Source organism: Mytilus edulis, chromosome 3 (assembly GCF_963676685.1).
Source record: "Mytilus edulis chromosome 3, xbMytEdul2.2, whole genome shotgun sequence".
NCBI lineage: Eukaryota > Metazoa > Mollusca > Bivalvia > Mytilida > Mytilidae > Mytilus > Mytilus edulis.
In genome coordinates this window covers 55,029,637-55,049,272 of record NC_092346.1, presented here as the reverse complement: position 1 = coordinate 55,049,272, position 19,636 = coordinate 55,029,637, and the positions used below count along the sequence as shown (strand labels likewise).

Genomic DNA, 19,636 nt, shown 5'->3' with positions numbered 1-19,636 from the left:
GTTGACTTATTAAGAGATCTGATATATCTGATATCAAATACTTTAAATATTAAGATTGGTAGATAGTATGTGTCATTATGTAACAGCATTAGGTAGAAGGTCCTAGGTATGAAAATACTGTTATAAAGTCTGTTAAAAAACAACAGTAATTTGATAAACTGCATACATGTGAACATCTTCAAGATGTTTTACACAAAAGAATGTATTAGAACCCTTTATATTGAATGCAATATGATTATTATCAAATCAAATCAGGACTTTAAAGTGACATAAGCTATACATATCTGAGAACATGAGCAATTATTTTCTAATACAAGACATTTAAAATCCTTAATCTTACAAAATTTTAAATGAATTCCATTGTTTCAAGGATGGATAAATGAAAAATTACAAGACAACTATAAAGTAAAAGACATGCCTTTATATATTTAGCACTTTTATCTCCAATTTCATTGATTCAAATCAAAATGATAATACAACCTATCTATCGTTTCTTTTCCCTACACCTGTACTTAAATTCCCATTACAGGTATTAGTTATGTCACCCACTAAATGTATTCCATATTAAGATTATAATCTATTGTTTCTCTGATCTAAAAGTAAGGAGATAACATATCAATTACATGTCTTATATTTAGGGGATATGTGAAATGTAAAATTCATATGATAACTATTGATTCCATAAAATTCTGATGATTACCTCATCAAAAATTTTTGTTTTTAACATATAAGCTTTTGTTACCTTGTTTTGTAGGGAAATACCATGCACGGTAGTGATTTGAGTAGGAACACAGAAATTTCCAGTCCAATGTCGATAAAATTCATATCCCAATCTGACTATATTACTGTGGGCAGTGAGGGTATTGACCATATATCAACCACATGACAAGAATGAAAACCATGTTTTCACTGTTCGGTAAGAGAACTGGTAGTATTACACCGTATATTTTTGTTTGTTATTGACATAAATTCACATGTATTTAAAAATCACTATAAAATCTTAGAATGAATTTAACACAGCTTCACTGATAGTTTCAACAATATTTATTCAAAATAAATCAAATTTGAATGAGGAAAGCGACTGAGCTTTTGTTTACGCTTATTGGTTGTGAAAAAAAAACTTTATTTTTAATTTTTACTTGTATGCTGTTTTCCTCAGGAAAGCATTCCTATTAAAGATCAGAAGAACGAGAAAAATAATGAGATCAGGGCTCTAAAAGAATCAGTTTCCACCAAGTTGGTTGAATACTTGATTCGAAAGATTTCTTTCAGTTCTTTAAGATAATTTTTCACTGAACTACAGTTTCCTAACTTTGTTCTTTCAGCTTCAAACTAAATTTTGAGAAATGAATTTCCTTGAGAGGTTCTTTTAACATTTTAGATTATTAAAACCATCATAAAAACCTGGATTCAAATTGTGTACCCCAGACAAGCATTTTGACTACATTATGGACATATTAGTGATATTTAGATAACAAAAAAAAATGGAAAATGTGTCCCCATGGACAAAGATGATGTCCCTGCTTTCATACAACACTATAAAGGGACATAACTCAAGAATGATAAAAATGACGCTACCCAATTTGTACTTATTCTGAGTGTTGTGGTAATAAGTATTATGTATAGTTTTCACAATGTTTGGTTTGGTTTGGGAAAACCTAAGTTACAGAATGGAAACAAAAAATTTACCAATTTTTCGATTTATAAAGGGACATTACTCAATTTTTAGTTAAAGTGACGCTTTAAAATACAACGGTATCTGTATTTAGTGGTAATAAACATTGTGTACAAGTTTCATAACATTTAGTTGAGGCAACTAAAATTTTTCTAATCTTTCCATTCATAAAGGAGCATAACTGTAGAACATTTAGAGTGAAGCTACCAAAATTCACACTTGATCTGTATTTTGTTGTAATAAGCATTGTGTATAGGTTTCATAACATTTGGTTGAGACAAACTCAAGCTAGAGAACAGAAACCAATATTGTTAGGTATGTACATATGTACGTACAGACAGGGATAAACATAATGCCCACTCCACTACAGCGGGGGGGCATAAAAAGAAAAAGAACATACTAAGAGCCAAAATAAAAAGCATTTCGGATAAAAAAATTCTGAAAGGTTTTGCAAAATGAAATATTCTTTTCCTGGGATACACATTTTTTTAGTATTTTGAAAAATTCTGTTTTGTAAACAGTTATTTTAAATAAATGTATACCAAAGTTCTGTTTTAAGCACTAATGCATTTCAATAGCATTTTTGGCTCACAACTTTTTGGGGAATTTATTCATTGTTATTTTTTTCATGAACAAATGCACTTACAAATTAAGATCATATAAATGTTATACATATGGCACCTTTTAATTATGATGTTTGAATACTTTTTTCTTGGCAAAGCTTAGATGTGTGACAGGGGAATTAATCAATTAAATCCCCTCTATGAAGATATTAATGTTGACATATGTCCAAAGACAAAGAAAAGACCCTTTTAAATTCTCATTGATAAAACTATAACATGTAGCATTTCCTACAAAATTAAGAAGATGTAGTATGATTGCCAGTGAAAGATCTTTAGGTCACTGTATGTCCTTCAACTATGAGCAAAACCAATAGGGTATCAGTAGCTATAAAAAGCTCCATCAATATATAATTGACAAAATTTAAATAACTAATCAAGAAAATTTATAACTGCATGGTTATCAAACTTCAAGTATAGGATAAATAAAGCCTTTTAAATATATACTTGTCCCTGTATGAAAAGCATTATGCAGTATTAACATGGGTTTTGCTGTCTTTGATTTGTATAATTGTATTTAAATATGGAAAGACAAAAATCAAATACACTTAGGTAGCCACCCCAACTTGACTACATCATGCAGGTTGTCAGTTCACTTTACCCATAAAAGCATTATGTTATGATATAATGTATATCATGGGATAAATCTTATAGAAAGTGTATATTGCTATTTGTTGATAAAACAAGATGAACTCAGGATACCTTCATTTATATCATTTTTTCAATTTTATATGCTAAAAATTTAAAATACTAGTTTTTTTTCATTCATAGCTTTTCAGGTACACAAGAACCGATATAAAAAAAAGACTTTGTTATTTGTTTATTATATGATTACCTTTATTTCACAATGAATCAAAGCATAAACATATTTTTTTTAAATATCTTCAGTTATCCTATCAAAGATTTTTTTGGTGCCAAATTTACAAACCATATAAGGTATCACACAGTTCAATGACCTTTGATTTTTTAAAGCGTACTTACTTGATTATGATAGTAAACAAATGCGAAAATTCTCAAATAAAGGATTGGGGAAATAAATCTAGTTTATACATGTATATGTAAAATGTTATTTATATAAGTTTGTATATGAATACAGGATATATAAATAGTATCTAATATATACATGGGACATCCAAATTTAATATGATAAAAACCACATTTCTACAGACTGACCACACATAAGACAAATGACGACCATAGTCAAACTGTTAATGAAGACTGTATTTAAACTGCTGGGTAAGAATATACACAAATCTAACAAGACAAAAACTTTAATCATGTTATATAATGATTCCACATTATCTTTACAAAACATATCTTATCAATTTTTTTAATCTTAATTGACCCTGGGAAAAATGAAAAGATTCTTCTGTTCAAGATATACTCTTTGCAAACTTGAGAGTATACCAAAGATTGTTTTAAGCACCAACATATTTATATAGGGTTCCGATTTTTCTCATTGCTGAAGGCAGCCGGATTGCCTATAATTGGTTACATCCACTTCAGTTGGAACTCTGGTGGAAGGTTCAACCATTTGCAATTACTTTCATGCATATGTCCTAAAACTGAAAATTATTTTTTTATACCCTTATTATTAGTTATTTAACACTAATAGATAAATAATAAAAAACGGAAGATGTGGTATTATTGTCAATGAATAATTATCCACAACTGACCAAATGACATAGAAATCAACAAATATAGGTCACAGTACAGCCTTCAACAATGAGCAAAACCCATATGACATAATCAGCTATAAAAGGCCCAGAAATAACAAATGTAAAACGATTAAAAATACAAAGGCCTGAATTATGTACCAAATCATGAAGAAAAAAATCCATATATAATTTACAGCAACAACATTAACAGAGGCGGATTTAGGGGGCAAGTAGCCTGCCTCCCCCTTTTGAGAAAAAAATTGGTTGATAATATATGAAATCACTGGAGCGTGACAGGAGTGGCCCCTTTTAGGCAGTCAGTGGGCCCCCACTTATTAAAAATTCTAGATCCACCACTGATTAACCACTGAATTACAGGCTTTGGATTTGGGACAGAATATATGCCTGTCTGAAACCTTTTTATATGGATGGATAAAGGTAAAAAAGATTTTATTAAATATTTGTACTATTAAAAGCATAGTGATTTAAAAAAAAGCAGAACTAAATTTTATAAAAGATGTTCATTGCAAATTGTTAAAACAAGACATGCTGGATACCTTCATTTTATCCTCCTTTATATTTATCTTATTATTGTAATAGTATTTTTCCATGTATGCATTGGAACACTTACCCATATTTGAAAATTTTGTTATTAGTTTAGTATATTTTAAATAGATAAAATATTTCCAGATTATCTCCTTACTTAAAATAGAAAGTGAATGACTATTTTTGTTATGCTAGCGTTACAAAATCTATACAAAATCGAGAATTAAGATTAGAAGTTCAATAACAACTATGAACTCGATTTATATACCTCATACTTGATCATGATCATAACAAACAACAATGAAAAGTTTCAAATAAAGGATAGGTGCTGATTGACGTATTTAGTAAACATATGTACAAAGTATTCTGGATATATTAATGCAAAAAATGATCTAAATATAAGTGGAACATCCCAATTTAATATTATTCTATGACCACATATATAAAGACTGACCACATAGCTAACAATCTTGTTAAAAGTTTAAGTGTAAGTCAGAATAACAATTTAACAAAAAAATAAACTTTAATTATACTATATAATGATTTCACATTACCTTTTCTTTCAGAAGATGCAGCTCATTACCTATGCTAAACTCATTTAATCTAATTGATTCTCCATTGGTTCTTAGTAAGGCACCAAATGTAACAGTAAAACTTGATTTTGTTTTTCTAAATTCAAAACTGCCTCAATCAGGAACCCATGAAGCAGAAAGCCCCCTTTCTACCAACTGTCAACTAAAGGATTATTCTACAAGCACAGCTAAAGGAGAATGATTACATTTACTTGGTCAATGGAAGCAGCAATGCACCCTTATATATATATATAAAAATAAAACCTCTAATTACTAGATATAAAATGAAAAAAAAAAAATGGTAGATTTGTACGGTAATTTTGTGTGACTGACATTCACTGTAGGAGCATTTATCAATTTGTCATATAAGTAAAGTTAGAACAAAACTAAAGGCTCTTAAGAGCCTGTGTCGCTCATCTTGGTCTATGTGCATATTCAACAAAAGACACAGATGGATTAATGACTAAATTGTGTTTTGGTGATGGTGATGTGTTTGTAGATCTTACTTTACTGAACATTCTTGCTACTTGCAATTATCTTCATCTTTAATGAACTTGGCCAATTAGTTACAGAGGAAAACATTTTGTTAAAAATTTACAAAAATTTATGAAATTTATAAAAATTGTTAAAAATTGACTGTAAAGGGTTGTAACTCTTTCAGGGGTCAACAGACAATTTTTGTCAGGTTGACTTATTTGTTGATCTTACTTTGCTGAACATTATTGCTGTTGCAAGTTTATCTCTATCTACAAAAATATTCAAGATAAATACCAAAAACGGCAAAATTTCCTTTCAAATTACCAATTCAGGGGCATCAACCCAACAACCAGTTGTCCGATCCGTCTGAAAATTTCAGGTCAGATAGATCTCAACTTGATTAACAATTTCACGCCTGTCAGATTTGCTCTAAATGCTTCGGTTTCAGAGTTATAATCCAAAATCTACATTTTATTATTATGTTCTATTTTTAGCCATGGCGGCCATCTTGGTTGGTTGGCTGAATCACGCCACACATTTTTAAAACTAGATACCCCAATGATGATAGTGGCCAAGTTTGGTTTAATTTGGCCCAGTAGTTTCAGAGGAGAAGATTTTTGTAAAAGTTAACAACGACGGACGACGATGGACGCCGGACGCCATGTGATGAGAAAAGCTCACTTGGCCTTTTAGGCCAGGTGAGCTAAAAAAAAGGGAACACAAATCAGTGAGTGCATGTGCTTTAGCTAACAGCAATCAGCAAATTTGAAAAAAAAAACCTGATTTACACTTTCGGTAAATGTTTCATTAAAACTTGAGAGTATATATCATTAGTATTCAAAATACAGTTTAATTGCAAAATTAGAAATCATTGTGCAATGGGAAATTAGGAAGTCATCATACGAAACAGGAAGAGTATACACTATCGACAAGTGAAATATTCATATCTAAAATATTATTACTATTCGATGAATCATTAAATTTTGAGATGTAGTACATTAAATGAGTAAAATTAATGAATTGGTGATAATATCTCAAATATATACCTCTATACTTTGATCCTTGGTATTCTGATTCCCAAATTGATGGGGGAAAAGAATATTCCATTCAAGCAGAAAACAAAAATGAGATATTCTGAATCCAGATTTCCCAATACCTTATAGCTTAAAGTTTTGAACAGAATAATTTTATTGATAGCGTTGAAAAAATAAATAAAATTTTTCATAAAATTGCCTAATTAATGCATACCTACCATCTTTGTTTATTCCTTTATTATAAATGAATGGAGATGTGGGAAATATTTCAACTGAATAATTGAAAATTAACACAAAAGACATTTAGAAGTAGACCCACTTCAATAGATGAAAGAACAATTAATTTTTATAATTCCTACATGTACAAAGAACATAAAGATATAATCAAGACATTCAATGTTGATGTTTCAGACATTGGACTGTCAGTTGGGGCTGAATTTTTATCCGAATTTATACAAGATGAAAATTGTGATAATATCTAAAGATACTCTTGTTTGGTTTGGAATTTCAATAATTGCTTATTTTCAATACCTGATCATCCGAATAAGGAAGAAAAATCCTTTTCTTTATACAATCTTGATTTTTCCATTCCTCGTTTTATTATTAGTTCAAATCTTCACCGAGTTAAACAACTGAAAATTTTTAGTCATGTGGGACTAAAGAAATGGAATCCCAGCCTTAAATACAACCGTCTTTAGTTAGTGGTAAGTAGTATTTGCAATATATCAACCCAATATGATGATCAGTCTAGCATTGCTGGGTACGAAACAAATACAGAAATTCACCAAAATTATTAAAATTAACAGCTAATCAAATCATACTATATACAATCTTAGCAGACATGTCCCATATGTTGTTTTTGTGTTTATATTTTATTTCTGATTTTATGTATTTAACATGAATATGAAAAATATCTAAGTCAATCTCTTTATCTTTTGTTGAAAAGGATCATCAATTGCTATGTGACAAACTAGAAACTTGAAACTTAAATCTATTATCAGGACCATTTCCCTCGGTTTTAGTTTGTTACCCCGATTTTGATTTTTGTCCATGGATTTATGAGTTTTGAACAGCGGTATACTACTGTTGCCTTTATTGATTATTATTAAAATATTGTATGAACTAGAATAAAATCTTTATAAAGCACACAAACATATAGTTTTGTTAGTTTTAACCTAGCCAAATGTGTGTGTCTGTTAGGAACTATGTCAGATGTTGTTGCAACAGGGGAGGGTTGCGATCACAAGAAACTTTATTCTTAACCCAGCCAAATTTGTATGTTCCTCTCCCAAGTAAGGTACTGTGTCAAAAGTTGTTTACTTTTTTTTTAAAGATTTGGGTGTAAATTTCAGGTCTTTAATTGGTTCTTACACTCAAATATTGTCTGCTCCTTAGTCTATATACTAAGCTTAACTGGTGGTTTATGGTGGATCCACTTTTAAAACTAACATTCCCATTTAAACAAGATAGGGAAACAATTTTTTTTTTTTGGCCAAAAAAAATTACCATATAAATAACCCATCTTGTTAAATTATAATCTAATTATTGCTGATTTATTATCAGTGATAATTATGAAGAACATTGTTATTTAAAAATATACAATTAGTTCTCTGCTCCAATTAATGGTTCAACAATCAACTTTAATAATTAACACAGTAGTAAGACGGGTGATTTTTTCTGGACATTATCCAACAAAATTTCTGTCTTAAAATATAGGAATATCCTAAAATTAAATGAATATTATTGTCTGCAGTTTGTGAAAAATAGTATTAAACCCAAATTAACACAAATGAAGATCACTCCATCACTGCTGGGTAAGGAAATAGTAAATCCTATAAAAAAAACATTAGTTTAAATTGATTTAATTTTAGTTACTACAAAAAAGTAAAAAAAAACTGTAATATTCCTGACTTGGTATAGACATTTTCAAATTTAGAAAATGGTGGATTGAAACTGGTTTTATAGCGCTGTACCTCTCACTTGTATGACAGTCGCATCAAATTCCGTTATATTTACAACGAATCAAACATGTTCCTAATAAATTATTTTGTTTTTATTTTATTTTTAATGAAATATAATGCCCAAATTACACATTCGAAACTTTAAATATGTATTAATTTGAAGGACACTTTTCCTTTATCTGTAGAGATATCAATTTAGTATGACACAGCAAAGACCAATAAAAAAAACCATTTAGGTTGAAAACCGTAGCAGGAAAACTCAAAATTGGCACTCCTTAAGAACATATTACTGAAACAAATGGGAAAAGTTGCTTAATAAATGCTTTTGAAGCACGTTCACAACTTCATATTTGTACCATGTGTCCAGAACATTTCAAAGACTGGGTTGAAAACTGGAAATTGATCAAATAAGTACCAATATTTATTTCTGCTTACGTAATGAGGTACTTAACAAAAGTTTGAAAATAGGAAAATGACATTTTTATACTATACCTTGCCAACTCAAGTTCACATCAGACACAATTGATTAGTGGGAATGGGTTATTCTTTATTCAAAAGTTGCCATTATAAAATTTATAATTAATACCATTGTTATACATAGTATAAGTTTTACATGATATAATGGGACATTCATACTCTTTAATCTTATCTTGTCACCTAAGATAACTCTTTTTGAAAATTACCCCAAAAAAGTTTGACTTAATATACATTAGTAATTGCCTTATATGATACAATTCAATATAATGATCAATATCAGATTTTAATGTTTTATATTGAAATTACGTTTGTTAATTTTATTCAAAATACACCAGTTTTTTAAAATTTTCATCATAAACATAAACAGGCTATTTGAAATATACAGTATGTTAAAATATACTGGGTATCACCAATATATTTTTATATCAGTATTTTTTATAGCTATAATTAATATTCAGATTTATTGTATAATTATTGTAGTCAAATCAAAACAAAGGGACATCTTTTTCAAGATGTAAAAAAATGATCCTATAATTAGTTCTCAACTTCTGGTTGTCCAATTTTTAAATTCAATATATAACCATAAATTTTTGATAAATCTGTAATCTGTGAAAATTTCTTGTTTTCTAGAATTATGGATTTTTAATTCAACATTTAAATAGATACCCGGAATGAAATGAACATTATCACCTTCGATCTCAGAAGAACAGTTTATAATCTATTAGATCAACACGATCAACACCAAAATGAATATCTATCATCTTTTGCTGGGTAAGGAGCTATATAAATCTGACATAAACTTTTAGTTCTGGTCAATTTAATAACATGTACTCCAAGTATAAAAGATGTCCTCAATATTTGTTGAATACCTTATTTTTTCATTTTTCGTATCATTAACAATTTGTTTACAATTTGAACTTTTCAAAGGGTATGTGTTAAACGTATTCAAAAGTTACCCTTTTGAAGTAAATTGTTAATTCCTATCTTTCAAATGATCAGAAACTTGTTATTTGAGTGAAGGACAATATGTTTCCGGCAATATATTATCTACTACATCTACGAGTGTATAAGATTAACTTTAAGTTCAATTGAAATTAACATTTCCTTTATACATAAACAAATAAAGGGCCTCTCCCAAATATTAACTTGTCAATTTTTTTTTTATTGGTGACTGAGTGTTAAATTCCCCATTTAATGTCTTCAGTATTTAAAATTTGATAAATATGAAAAAATTGAAATGTTGATATACTTATATATATATATATATATATGACAGCAAGTTAACAACACAAAAAATGAAAAATAAAGGACAAATTTCTTCTAAATTGTTAAAACAATGGACTACAGGGCGTCAAATTGTCAGGTAAACTTTTAAAGATCCACACAACTGATGCTGATTCAAGTTTATTTTGAGGTTGCCAAACAAAAGTTATACAATCATAACTTGTTATAATTGGGGTGATTTAGAATGTTGTTGTTGTTGTTTTGCTGTCTCATTAAGATTGATCAACTAATGTTCATAATTATTGGATTCCTTTGTGTGTTATCTCTTAAAAAATAAGAACTTGGATTTTCCTTGGAATTATTTTTCATTTTTTTATTTCTGTGGTTTTCTTATCACTTCAATTTTTTTTTTCTTTTTCTATAATTTGGGAGTGGGGACAGATAGGTTGCTCTCAAACTAATATGTCCAAAACATCTCTGTTAGTCTGAAAGTCACAGTATACAGTAAAACGACTTTCAAAAATTATATAAACAAGTAAACTATAGCTGAACAAACTAAACTTTAAACAAGGGAGATGCCAAGAGCAAAAATAAGAATCAAACACTTCTAATAAAGTGGAATATATCTGGTTGTCTTGTTGTTGTAAAAAAGAACAAGTCAAATTACGATAAAACCTTCACCACTTCTTAAAATCGATTTTAATCTGAAGAAAGCAGACATGCATGTTAACTAGGAAAGAATAATAGAATATTAGACAGACTGAAAGGCTTACTTTATAAAGCATGTTAGCTTTATCAAATAGATAAAAATAAATAAAAACTTCCTGTGCTCAAACGTTGTTATTTTATTATATCATGATTTTCAGTGTTAACGTTAGTGATTGGGGAAGTTGCAGCGGAAATATGCATGTCTTCAATGAAAGAATATGATCCAGAATCAAAACTATGCTGTGATTTTGGAGTAGTACCCATAGTCAATGAAAATGGACAGAAGTTAGACTGCTGCAGTGGTAAGTTTTGTGAGGATTTTACTAATGAAACTGATTGGATATTGTCTTTATACATGTATAAGTTTCCTATTACGTAAACAGGAAGATGACAGCACAATTTTTGGAAAAGTTCAAGGTCTCCTATATTATTATTGTGACAATTTGAATGTAAACAAAATCGTTATGATTCAGAATGTCTAGAAAAAATTATACACATTGTGTATTATGTAAAAATCCAATTGACCAAAACTTTCATACAATAAAGGGAACATAGGAAAAATGCCTACTCCGTCAGAATAATATGTTTTGGTACTGGTACCAATAATATGCTTGTCTTTTTGGACTAGACACTTAAATGTTCTGAAAATTCATACTCTTGAATCTCATTTTCAGAAGCTATGTCAGCTTTTTAAGAGATAATATCTAATTTAAACAACTTAAAAAAAACTTCTGTGGAGAATATTGTTCAGTTTTGTTTCGGTTTTTCTTTTCTTATTGTCACATATATACATTTAAAAAGATAACATGAAATACCAAACAAATTGGGAACGTTCAACAGACCCCACCAACTCAAGATATCTCCAAGAAAAAAGACTACTATACTTCACAATAACACATGTTAAAGATTGCCAGACTTGGTAAAGGCACTTAATATATGACAATCAGTATAACAGCACTAATTGATGATTAACAACAATAAAACACAACTATTGAACCTACAGGCTGAGACAAGATTAAAAAAATAAGTAATATAGAATCTATACTCTATTTTTTACCTTTAGAAAAAACATTTATTGTTGAAACTGAGATATGTTGTGAAAATGTGTCCAAAAAGTTCACAGAAGATGGCAAAGAACAAATCTGTTGTGGAGCTATGCATTACCTAAAGTCAGAAAAAGTCTGCTGTAACAACACCTTGTATGACAAAATAAACGGTAATAGGATAACTTAGTGTTAATTTAATATGACTTTATAAAAAAAAAAATTATACTATTGGTTAATCATTTTAGATAATCAAATTAAAAAAATTAAGTAGTATTACAAAAAATTCACACGAGATGTTTTTTCAGGAGGTCTTCATTTTCTCTCTCACAGATATTGATGTCCTTGTTAAAAGATCAATCTATTCATTTCTATCAAAATTAAAGCTATTTATTTTTTTCACCCTATTAGAGGATTATTTTTTCATTGCACAACTAATTCAAATTAGTGTTAAAAGTTTTTTTATTTTATTTCTATATCCAGGAATCAATAGTTGCTGTGGTTCAACACCTATTGACCCAAAAACAACAACTTGCTGCAGGGATAGAAATAGTAATAAGAAGCCACACAGCATAGGAACTCATATGAAATGTTGTGGGGTTGAATATTACAACAAAACAACACATTATTGTGGAAACAAAAAGAAAAGCATTGCCTTGCCCTATTCAACATCCTTTTGTAAGAACACTGAGTATGACAAATTGAAACAGAAATGTTGCAGTGGTACGTTACATAATGTCAGTGATAGTGATAAGCAGTATAAATGTTGTGGCACAAAGTTGTATAATACAGTTGATGAAAAATGTTGTGATGGAAGTTTGACCATACCACATGAGGCTGAGTGCTGTGAAAAAGGTAGCTTTTATAATTTTCTATATATATATATATATATATATTGCATTTAAGATCTGTTTTACGAATTAGCTTTTAAAATATACTAATTCATGTACGTTGATAACCAAGGGAAAAATGTGCCAACACCTATGATAGATTATTGGTGTTTAATTCCACTTTCAGCGCTCATTGCTACTTTAGATTCGTTAATATGCTTTGGTTACTAATTTTAGTGGATTTTGTGGGTATAGGGGAACCACAAGTTAAAATTTTCAACGAATTACAATTTTCTTAAAGAATATATGCAGATTATGCCATAACCAAGAATTTTGATATCAACGAATATGCAAGATTTCCTCAATCCAAGTAATACTCACGAAAATAAATGAATCCTCAGTATATCAGTGAGATCAACTTTAATTGGAGGAAGTAAAAATGACCAGAGATACCCATCTTACTTTGGCAGGAAACTAGCAATCCAATAGTTAATTTAAAGATTAGAGTTGAACTCACCTGCCATGTACAGGGTTCAAACTTACAACCTCTGAGGGTTGAAAGGCTACTGATACTGTAGACTTGATTAAAACATATGGAAATAGAATACTTTCTTTTCTCAAATGTAACATTTTTTGAAGCATGAATATGTAGGTTGGAAAGCAAATATAGTTTTAATGATCTAACAGACCACGTGTAGGGTGACCTCTGGAATTTTATACTTAACTTTTGAAAATTATGGGTGTGATTTGTTAATGTCCACAACTACATTCAATTTATATTCTATATACAAATCTATTTAATTGTAGGCCATTTCTATCCAAGTAGTCAGAAGTGTTGTAATGGACTCCCTGTTGACATTACATCATCAACAGAGGAGTGTTGTGGGAATGGATTGTATGACAGACAACACCAATCATGTTGTGGGAATGTTATATACAACACATCATCTCACGAGTGTTGTCAACCTGGTAAGTTCTAATTAAGCATGGGAAACATCATGCTGATACAGAATGTATTACTTATATGGTAATGAAAAGAGTATATCATCCCTACTGATTAAGACCAGAAGTTTGTGTCCCTACACCTTCTATTACAAATTAGTTTCACTCAAATCAAAACTTATACATGACAAACTTTTCGTGATTAATGTATTAAGAAATTGAAGCTCACAAAAAATAATTTATTTTAAACAGATTATGTATTGCATACGGGCAGATAACTGTGTAGAGATCTTCCCTTATCCTTATGCAGTGTGGATAGTAAACAATGTCTCTCAGTTTTCTGTACAGTTTGCCATAAGGAATGCATAATCTTAATATTAGGCATGCAGAAAAGCTTTTTTATAATGATTTTTTTTAATAGGAGGTGACATTATTGTTAAATCGACTGAATACAAATGCTGTGGAAAAATCAGTTACGACAGCCATCAAGATGTTTGTTGCACAAAAAACAAATTCAGTGGAGAAACATTTAAAATAATTACAAAATCTGTTGAATATCATGACACTTGCTGTGTCCCTTCTGACATTGAGAAAAGTCAGTCCTATTCAAGTATTACACATAGATGCCAGCTAGGTGGTATTATTAATAAAACTGATATGTGTGGTAACCATCCTTATAATAAGACCTCAGACCTATGCTGTGGAGGAGTTTTGGATAAGATGGGATTAGATGAAGGAAGAGATTGCTGTGGAATCAAAAGTTATAACATGACTACAAAAATCTGTTGTGACAACACAATTTACCTTAAAACAAACAAAGAGAGGTAAGTAAATAATGCTTCTTAATTGGACTTCTAGTTCAGTGGCAGAACCAGAGGTAGGGTTCCAGGGGTTATGGAAGCCCATTTTTTTTTTATGATAAAGGCATTTGAATGGGGACATATGGTTGGAATCCCCCCTTTATCCTGCATTGGAACCCCCACCCCCTTTTGATAATGGCTGGATCTGCCCCTGCAGTTTCACTCACAATGTTCCATCACAGAATGCAACAATCTATGTTTTGTTGTGTAGTGTTGAATTAATGTGGATCGGCAAATCACCAATATATACAGAGAAATAGAAAATAATTTACTGTGAATACATTAATAATTCATTGAATTCTAATTTTCGTGAATTTTGTGGGTACAAAAGAACGTAAACTTAAATGCTCAATGATTTATAAATTTTATAAGGAATGTATGCAAAATGTGCCAAAATCAAGAAATAAAGTTCCACAAATATGCAAGTTTTCTTCAAACCACGAAAATTGGTACCCACTAAAATAAATGAATCCAAAGTATATAAAGAATAAATCCTAAAGCTATTGTTTCACAACAGCACATAACTAAGTTGAACATTCATATACTTGGAAATAACTGCATCTGATGTAATATGAAATTTAAAGTTTTCACTGTAAGTCAACTAACATTTATTTATATCCCAGAAATGATTTACATATTGGGTAAGCTTACTTTCAAGTCAAAACAATTTTAAAAAGTAGGATTAGATGCTTACAAATAAAATTTCTTTAAACCTAGATTTGTTAGAAATAAGATGATTTGGTATGAGTGTCAATGAGACAACTATCATTGAGTAGATGCACAGCAAATATTTTGATAAATTTAATCATTTTGACTTCTAATGTGGATTTTGGCATGGTTTTTATCGTCAAACAAAATGTAAAATTAGACACTGACTTTTAAATGTTGTTCATTATATTAACAGCTGTCATCAAAATAGCACAGAGTTTATAGATGTGATCCATCGAACACTGCCTAGGCATAGAGACTACGGAATATGTTCCTACTGTAAATTACATACCATCCAGAATGTCAAAGAGTTTCTGGAGTCGGCTACTAATCTATGTAAACAATTTGGTAAGGCGTCTAGATTTGATGAAAAAAATATGCTAGGATTATTTTTGAAAATATCATTGTGATTTTGAATACTGCCTTTGAATGCAAAAAATTATCATAATCAAGTTTCTGTAAAAGTACACAAACCACTTGAAAACATTTGACATAGTGTAAAGGGACCACAAAACAAGATGTCTGAAGAAGATTGTCTTTTTCTAAATGTTTTACAAAAATGACTTATTAAAGAAATCACAGTATTCTCATCATTTTCAAAGCTTGGCTAACAAACATAGTATATATTAAAAAAAAATATAAGAAAGACATAGTTGCTTTAGAATCAAAACATATCAACTAAAATTATTATGATTGTAGAAAATATTTTAATTAAATTTTTATATTTTCAGTCCTCAAGATTGCTAAATTAACCACAGCAATGGCTGGTAACACAACGACAATGAATGGTTTCATACGTAAAGATTTGCTCTCTCAGAAAACCTTTAAAAAACGAGAGATTCAATTCCAAGTACCTTGCACATGTCAACTGAACACAAGATCAATTATCCTTCTAACAGACCTGAATGATTATAGCAAGCTTTTGAGATTAGGTGACAGTAACCTAATTATTCCATGGAGCAAAACAGCAAGCAATTACCTTCGCAAAAGGGCTAAGTGTGCAAAGGACACAAATAAATTTGCCTTGGAAACAGTGGCTGGGTTCAAAATATCTATTGAATATACAAAACCTGAACCGAAAGGAATAGACAGGCTATAACAACATCTCAAATTAGGTCAAGGAACTAAAATTCTTCTTGTTTCCTATGAAAGTATATGTTTGTTTACACTTGGTTTCAAATATCTCCAAGTATAAGTTAGCAAACAAGTTTTCTTGCGCTTATCATGAAAATAATTGCGACTTCCTGATGATAACAATGCCAATATACTTTTCATACAAATGTAGCACTCAAGCAAAATGTTAATACTTCAATGAATGCTTTACCAATCCCTAAGTTATTCTCAGGTTGCAGGATTTTGAAGATAGTTGATAGACTGCATCAAAAAGCGTCTCTGTGAAATCTCAAAGACGAACAACAATTAGTTCCTAGTCTTACATCTTTTTGATTGTTATGACAAATGTTGATATGTATTGTTTTGTATTATGTTAATGTACTGCCATCACCAATATCATTAAGTTTATGACATCACCATCTCATATGTGTGTTCATCTCATTTGACTGTAAAATGGCCTATTCATTATCATTTGTCATACAGTTCACGACATGACCATCGCCTATGTGTGTTCATCTTATTTGACTGTAAAATGGCCTATTTATTAACTGCTCATTTTGCCAAGCATTTCTGTAAATTTACATGAATAAACAGAAAAACAAGATGCTTCAGTTGAAATTTGAAATTCCATAGATTTCATTTCCCCCATTCTGATTTGCTTATCAGAGGTTCATATTGCTAACAAAGATGCTAAATAACCAAGGGTTTCAAATTGTAAAGCTGAAGTCATCCCTTTGAAAGTTTTACAGCGGCAATCAGAATTTGGGTGCTAATGTGATATAGAGAACAAGAAAATGTTTCATTTGTCATAGCCACAATTCAAACGATTATGACTCCTATGCTATTCATAGCTGACTATGCGGTATGGGTTTTGCTCATTGTTGAAGGTGGTACTGGGACCTTTATATGTTAATTTCTGTTATTTTGGTCTCCTGTGGTCGTGTGGAGAGTTGTCTCATTGGCAATCATACCACATCTTTTTTTTTATATTCAACATATATTTGAATTAGGTTGAATTAAGCCATTACTTCTTTTGAACTTTTATAATAGTTATGCTCAACTCAATGAGAAATAATGGAGTTTTTTATCTACAAAATTGGTTTTTATACTATGTAAAATTTTGTAATTCTTTTTTATCAACTATGACAGATCTGTAGAATCTGGTATTAATAATGATGAATAAAATGATGAAAAGAATGTTATGTTCTAACTGTTAAGAACAGATACTATAATTAAAATATATGCCTTATGTTTTATTCATAATGAAAAGTTTCTTGGTGCAATATTAAGTATAGAAGGAGTTAAAAGAACTGAACATATACTCAATTACCCAAAGGCATACATTATGACTTAGCAAAATTCAGATTTACATTTTTTGCGAACTGACACAAAAACTGTGTGAGTCAGTGAAAGCTTGTCAATTTGGGATACGATATAACATGTATAGTAACACCATGATCTTCGCTATTTGAAAACAGTTTCTAGTTATTTCCATGAGTCAAAGGTTCAGCTCAAAAATAGAAATTTTTATTTATAAATGCATTACCTCATACAGAAAAAATATGGTATTTTCCCGAATTCCAAATTGATGAATCACATATTCCCTTCCCATTTGTATTTTTCGAGCTGTTCCTGTCCTACTTTATGTTCTATTCCAAAGTCAACAGGTACATAATAGTACATTTAAAGTCTGTGTATACTAATAGAATAACATGGGATTGCACGAACTAGTTAAATTATTACTTGATTTTAAATTTCTTAGGTTTTTTTTATCATGTCTTTGTAAATTGTTAATCTAACAGATAAAACAATGAAACTAATTATGGTCTACAACTCAAGAGATAATGATAGACAAATGGTCAACTCTAAATCAACCAGGTTGTCTTCAAACTTGGTGTAATGATATGACTTTTATTTCAATTTTTTTCACACTTGGCAAAATACCACAATACCTTGGTCCATCTTACACTAGGTTCTTTATTTATTCCTGTTATTTCAAAGCTTAACTGTTACTTGATTGTAAATGATTCTCTTATCAAATAATTGCTTTCAAAATTTTATTCATCAAACCAAACTGTTCATTTGGCCAGAAATTTTACCAGTCTATGAGAGCCATACTTAGTCAAGTCATCAATAACAGTAGTGCACATGCAAAAAGAAAAAAATACAATAATTTCCCACTGTTTGTTTAAGTACTAGGTTCAAGGTCGTATTAAAGGTACTTGTTTTCAATTCCTATTTAAATGTCAAATATACCCTTGACCCAAAAAAATTTGAAGTCAATAAATAATTATGAATCTACAGTATAAGCTTTTGTGCATTGAGTGAAAATATTATAAATCTCCCATAAAGCTATTGGATTGAAAGACATTTTTCTCACCTAAAGGAAATAAAATCTTTTGCTTGCTTATACCAAATACGTATAAATATACTCTTTGACTAATCTGTTATCATTTTGTGTTCACCTCCTAAATCCATTCTTCTTTCATTCATTTATTAACTATACTATATACTGCATAAATAGTATATAACTACAAAAGATGATGGCTTGTGGTTTTGTGGTTTTTATTATAGTTTGTTGTTATCTTTGTGTAAATTGGTATCAATATTTAATTTTTTAACACTGTTATATTTGGTTAACCACAGGGCACACGCATTTATCAGGGCATATCAAACTACAAAGAATTTTTAAATTGATGTGATAAAGATCTGCCACACACAAATAGAGTTTATATACCATGAACCTATTAATAAAAACAATTTCTAATCAAACTCTTGCAAATTATTAATAATCTAAGTATCAGGAGTCAGTTTCACATAAAAACTTACGACTAAGATTTATCGTAAATACTGAATTGTTTATAGCTAACGATCAATCTTAATCGTAAGTTTTTTTTGTGAAACCGACTTCAGGACTGATTAAAAGTTACCAAATGTACAAACGAAATATAAGCTTGATACAAACTGAAACGGTAACATAAATATTAAATGTTATTTTCTTCCAAAAGTTCATAGACATGAAAGAACTGCTTTCAAATAGCAATAATGTCTTTCTATATTTTGATGTTACACTTTAGATAAGGATGAAGGTTGGTGCCAATTCCAATGTTTGAACCCGCTGACTTTGTTTGCACCTGTGAGGTCGAAGGTTAAACAAATACTCGATTTCATTACTGATGACAATAATG

The 19,636-nt window shown here is 29.9% G+C and overlaps 1 protein-coding gene and 1 long non-coding RNA gene across 3 annotated transcripts in view; one reads left to right on the top strand and one right to left on the bottom strand.

Moving 5' to 3' along the window:
- Positions 1-19,636, bottom strand: part of LOC139514356 (uncharacterized) — a 30,777-nt gene that overhangs the window by 10,549 nt on the left and 592 nt on the right. The gene's annotated exons all lie outside the window — the stretch shown is intronic.
- Positions 3,370-17,697, top strand: LOC139514354 (uncharacterized). 2 transcript variants are annotated; one of them, XM_071303465.1, is made up of 8 exons: positions 3,370-3,531; positions 11,111-11,254; positions 12,016-12,168; positions 12,479-12,850; positions 13,633-13,794; positions 14,189-14,591; positions 15,532-15,683; positions 16,067-17,697. In XM_071303465.1, the coding sequence occupies exons 1-8, from the start codon at positions 3,483-3,485 to the stop codon at positions 16,432-16,434; spliced, it is 1,803 nt and encodes a 600-aa protein (XP_071159566.1). In that variant the 5' UTR covers positions 3,370-3,482; the 3' UTR covers positions 16,435-17,697. The 2 variants fall into 2 exon arrangements, with proteins under 2 accessions (XP_071159566.1, XP_071159567.1); XM_071303466.1 differs by lacking the exon at positions 3,370-3,531 and adding an exon at positions 9,706-9,791.

Bases quoted from the DNA above. Each gene is read 5' to 3' on its own strand.
- LOC139514354 (XM_071303465.1), top strand. From the start codon at position 3,483: ATGACGACCATAGTCAAACTGTTAATGAAGACTGTATTTAAACTGCTG. The intron at 3,532-11,110 runs GTAAGAATATAC...CATGATTTTCAG, and splicing joins GACTGTATTTAAACTGCTGG to TGTTAACGTTAGTGATTGGG. The intron at 14,592-15,531 runs GTAAGTAAATAA...TTATATTAACAG, and splicing joins CTTAAAACAAACAAAGAGAG to CTGTCATCAAAATAGCACAG.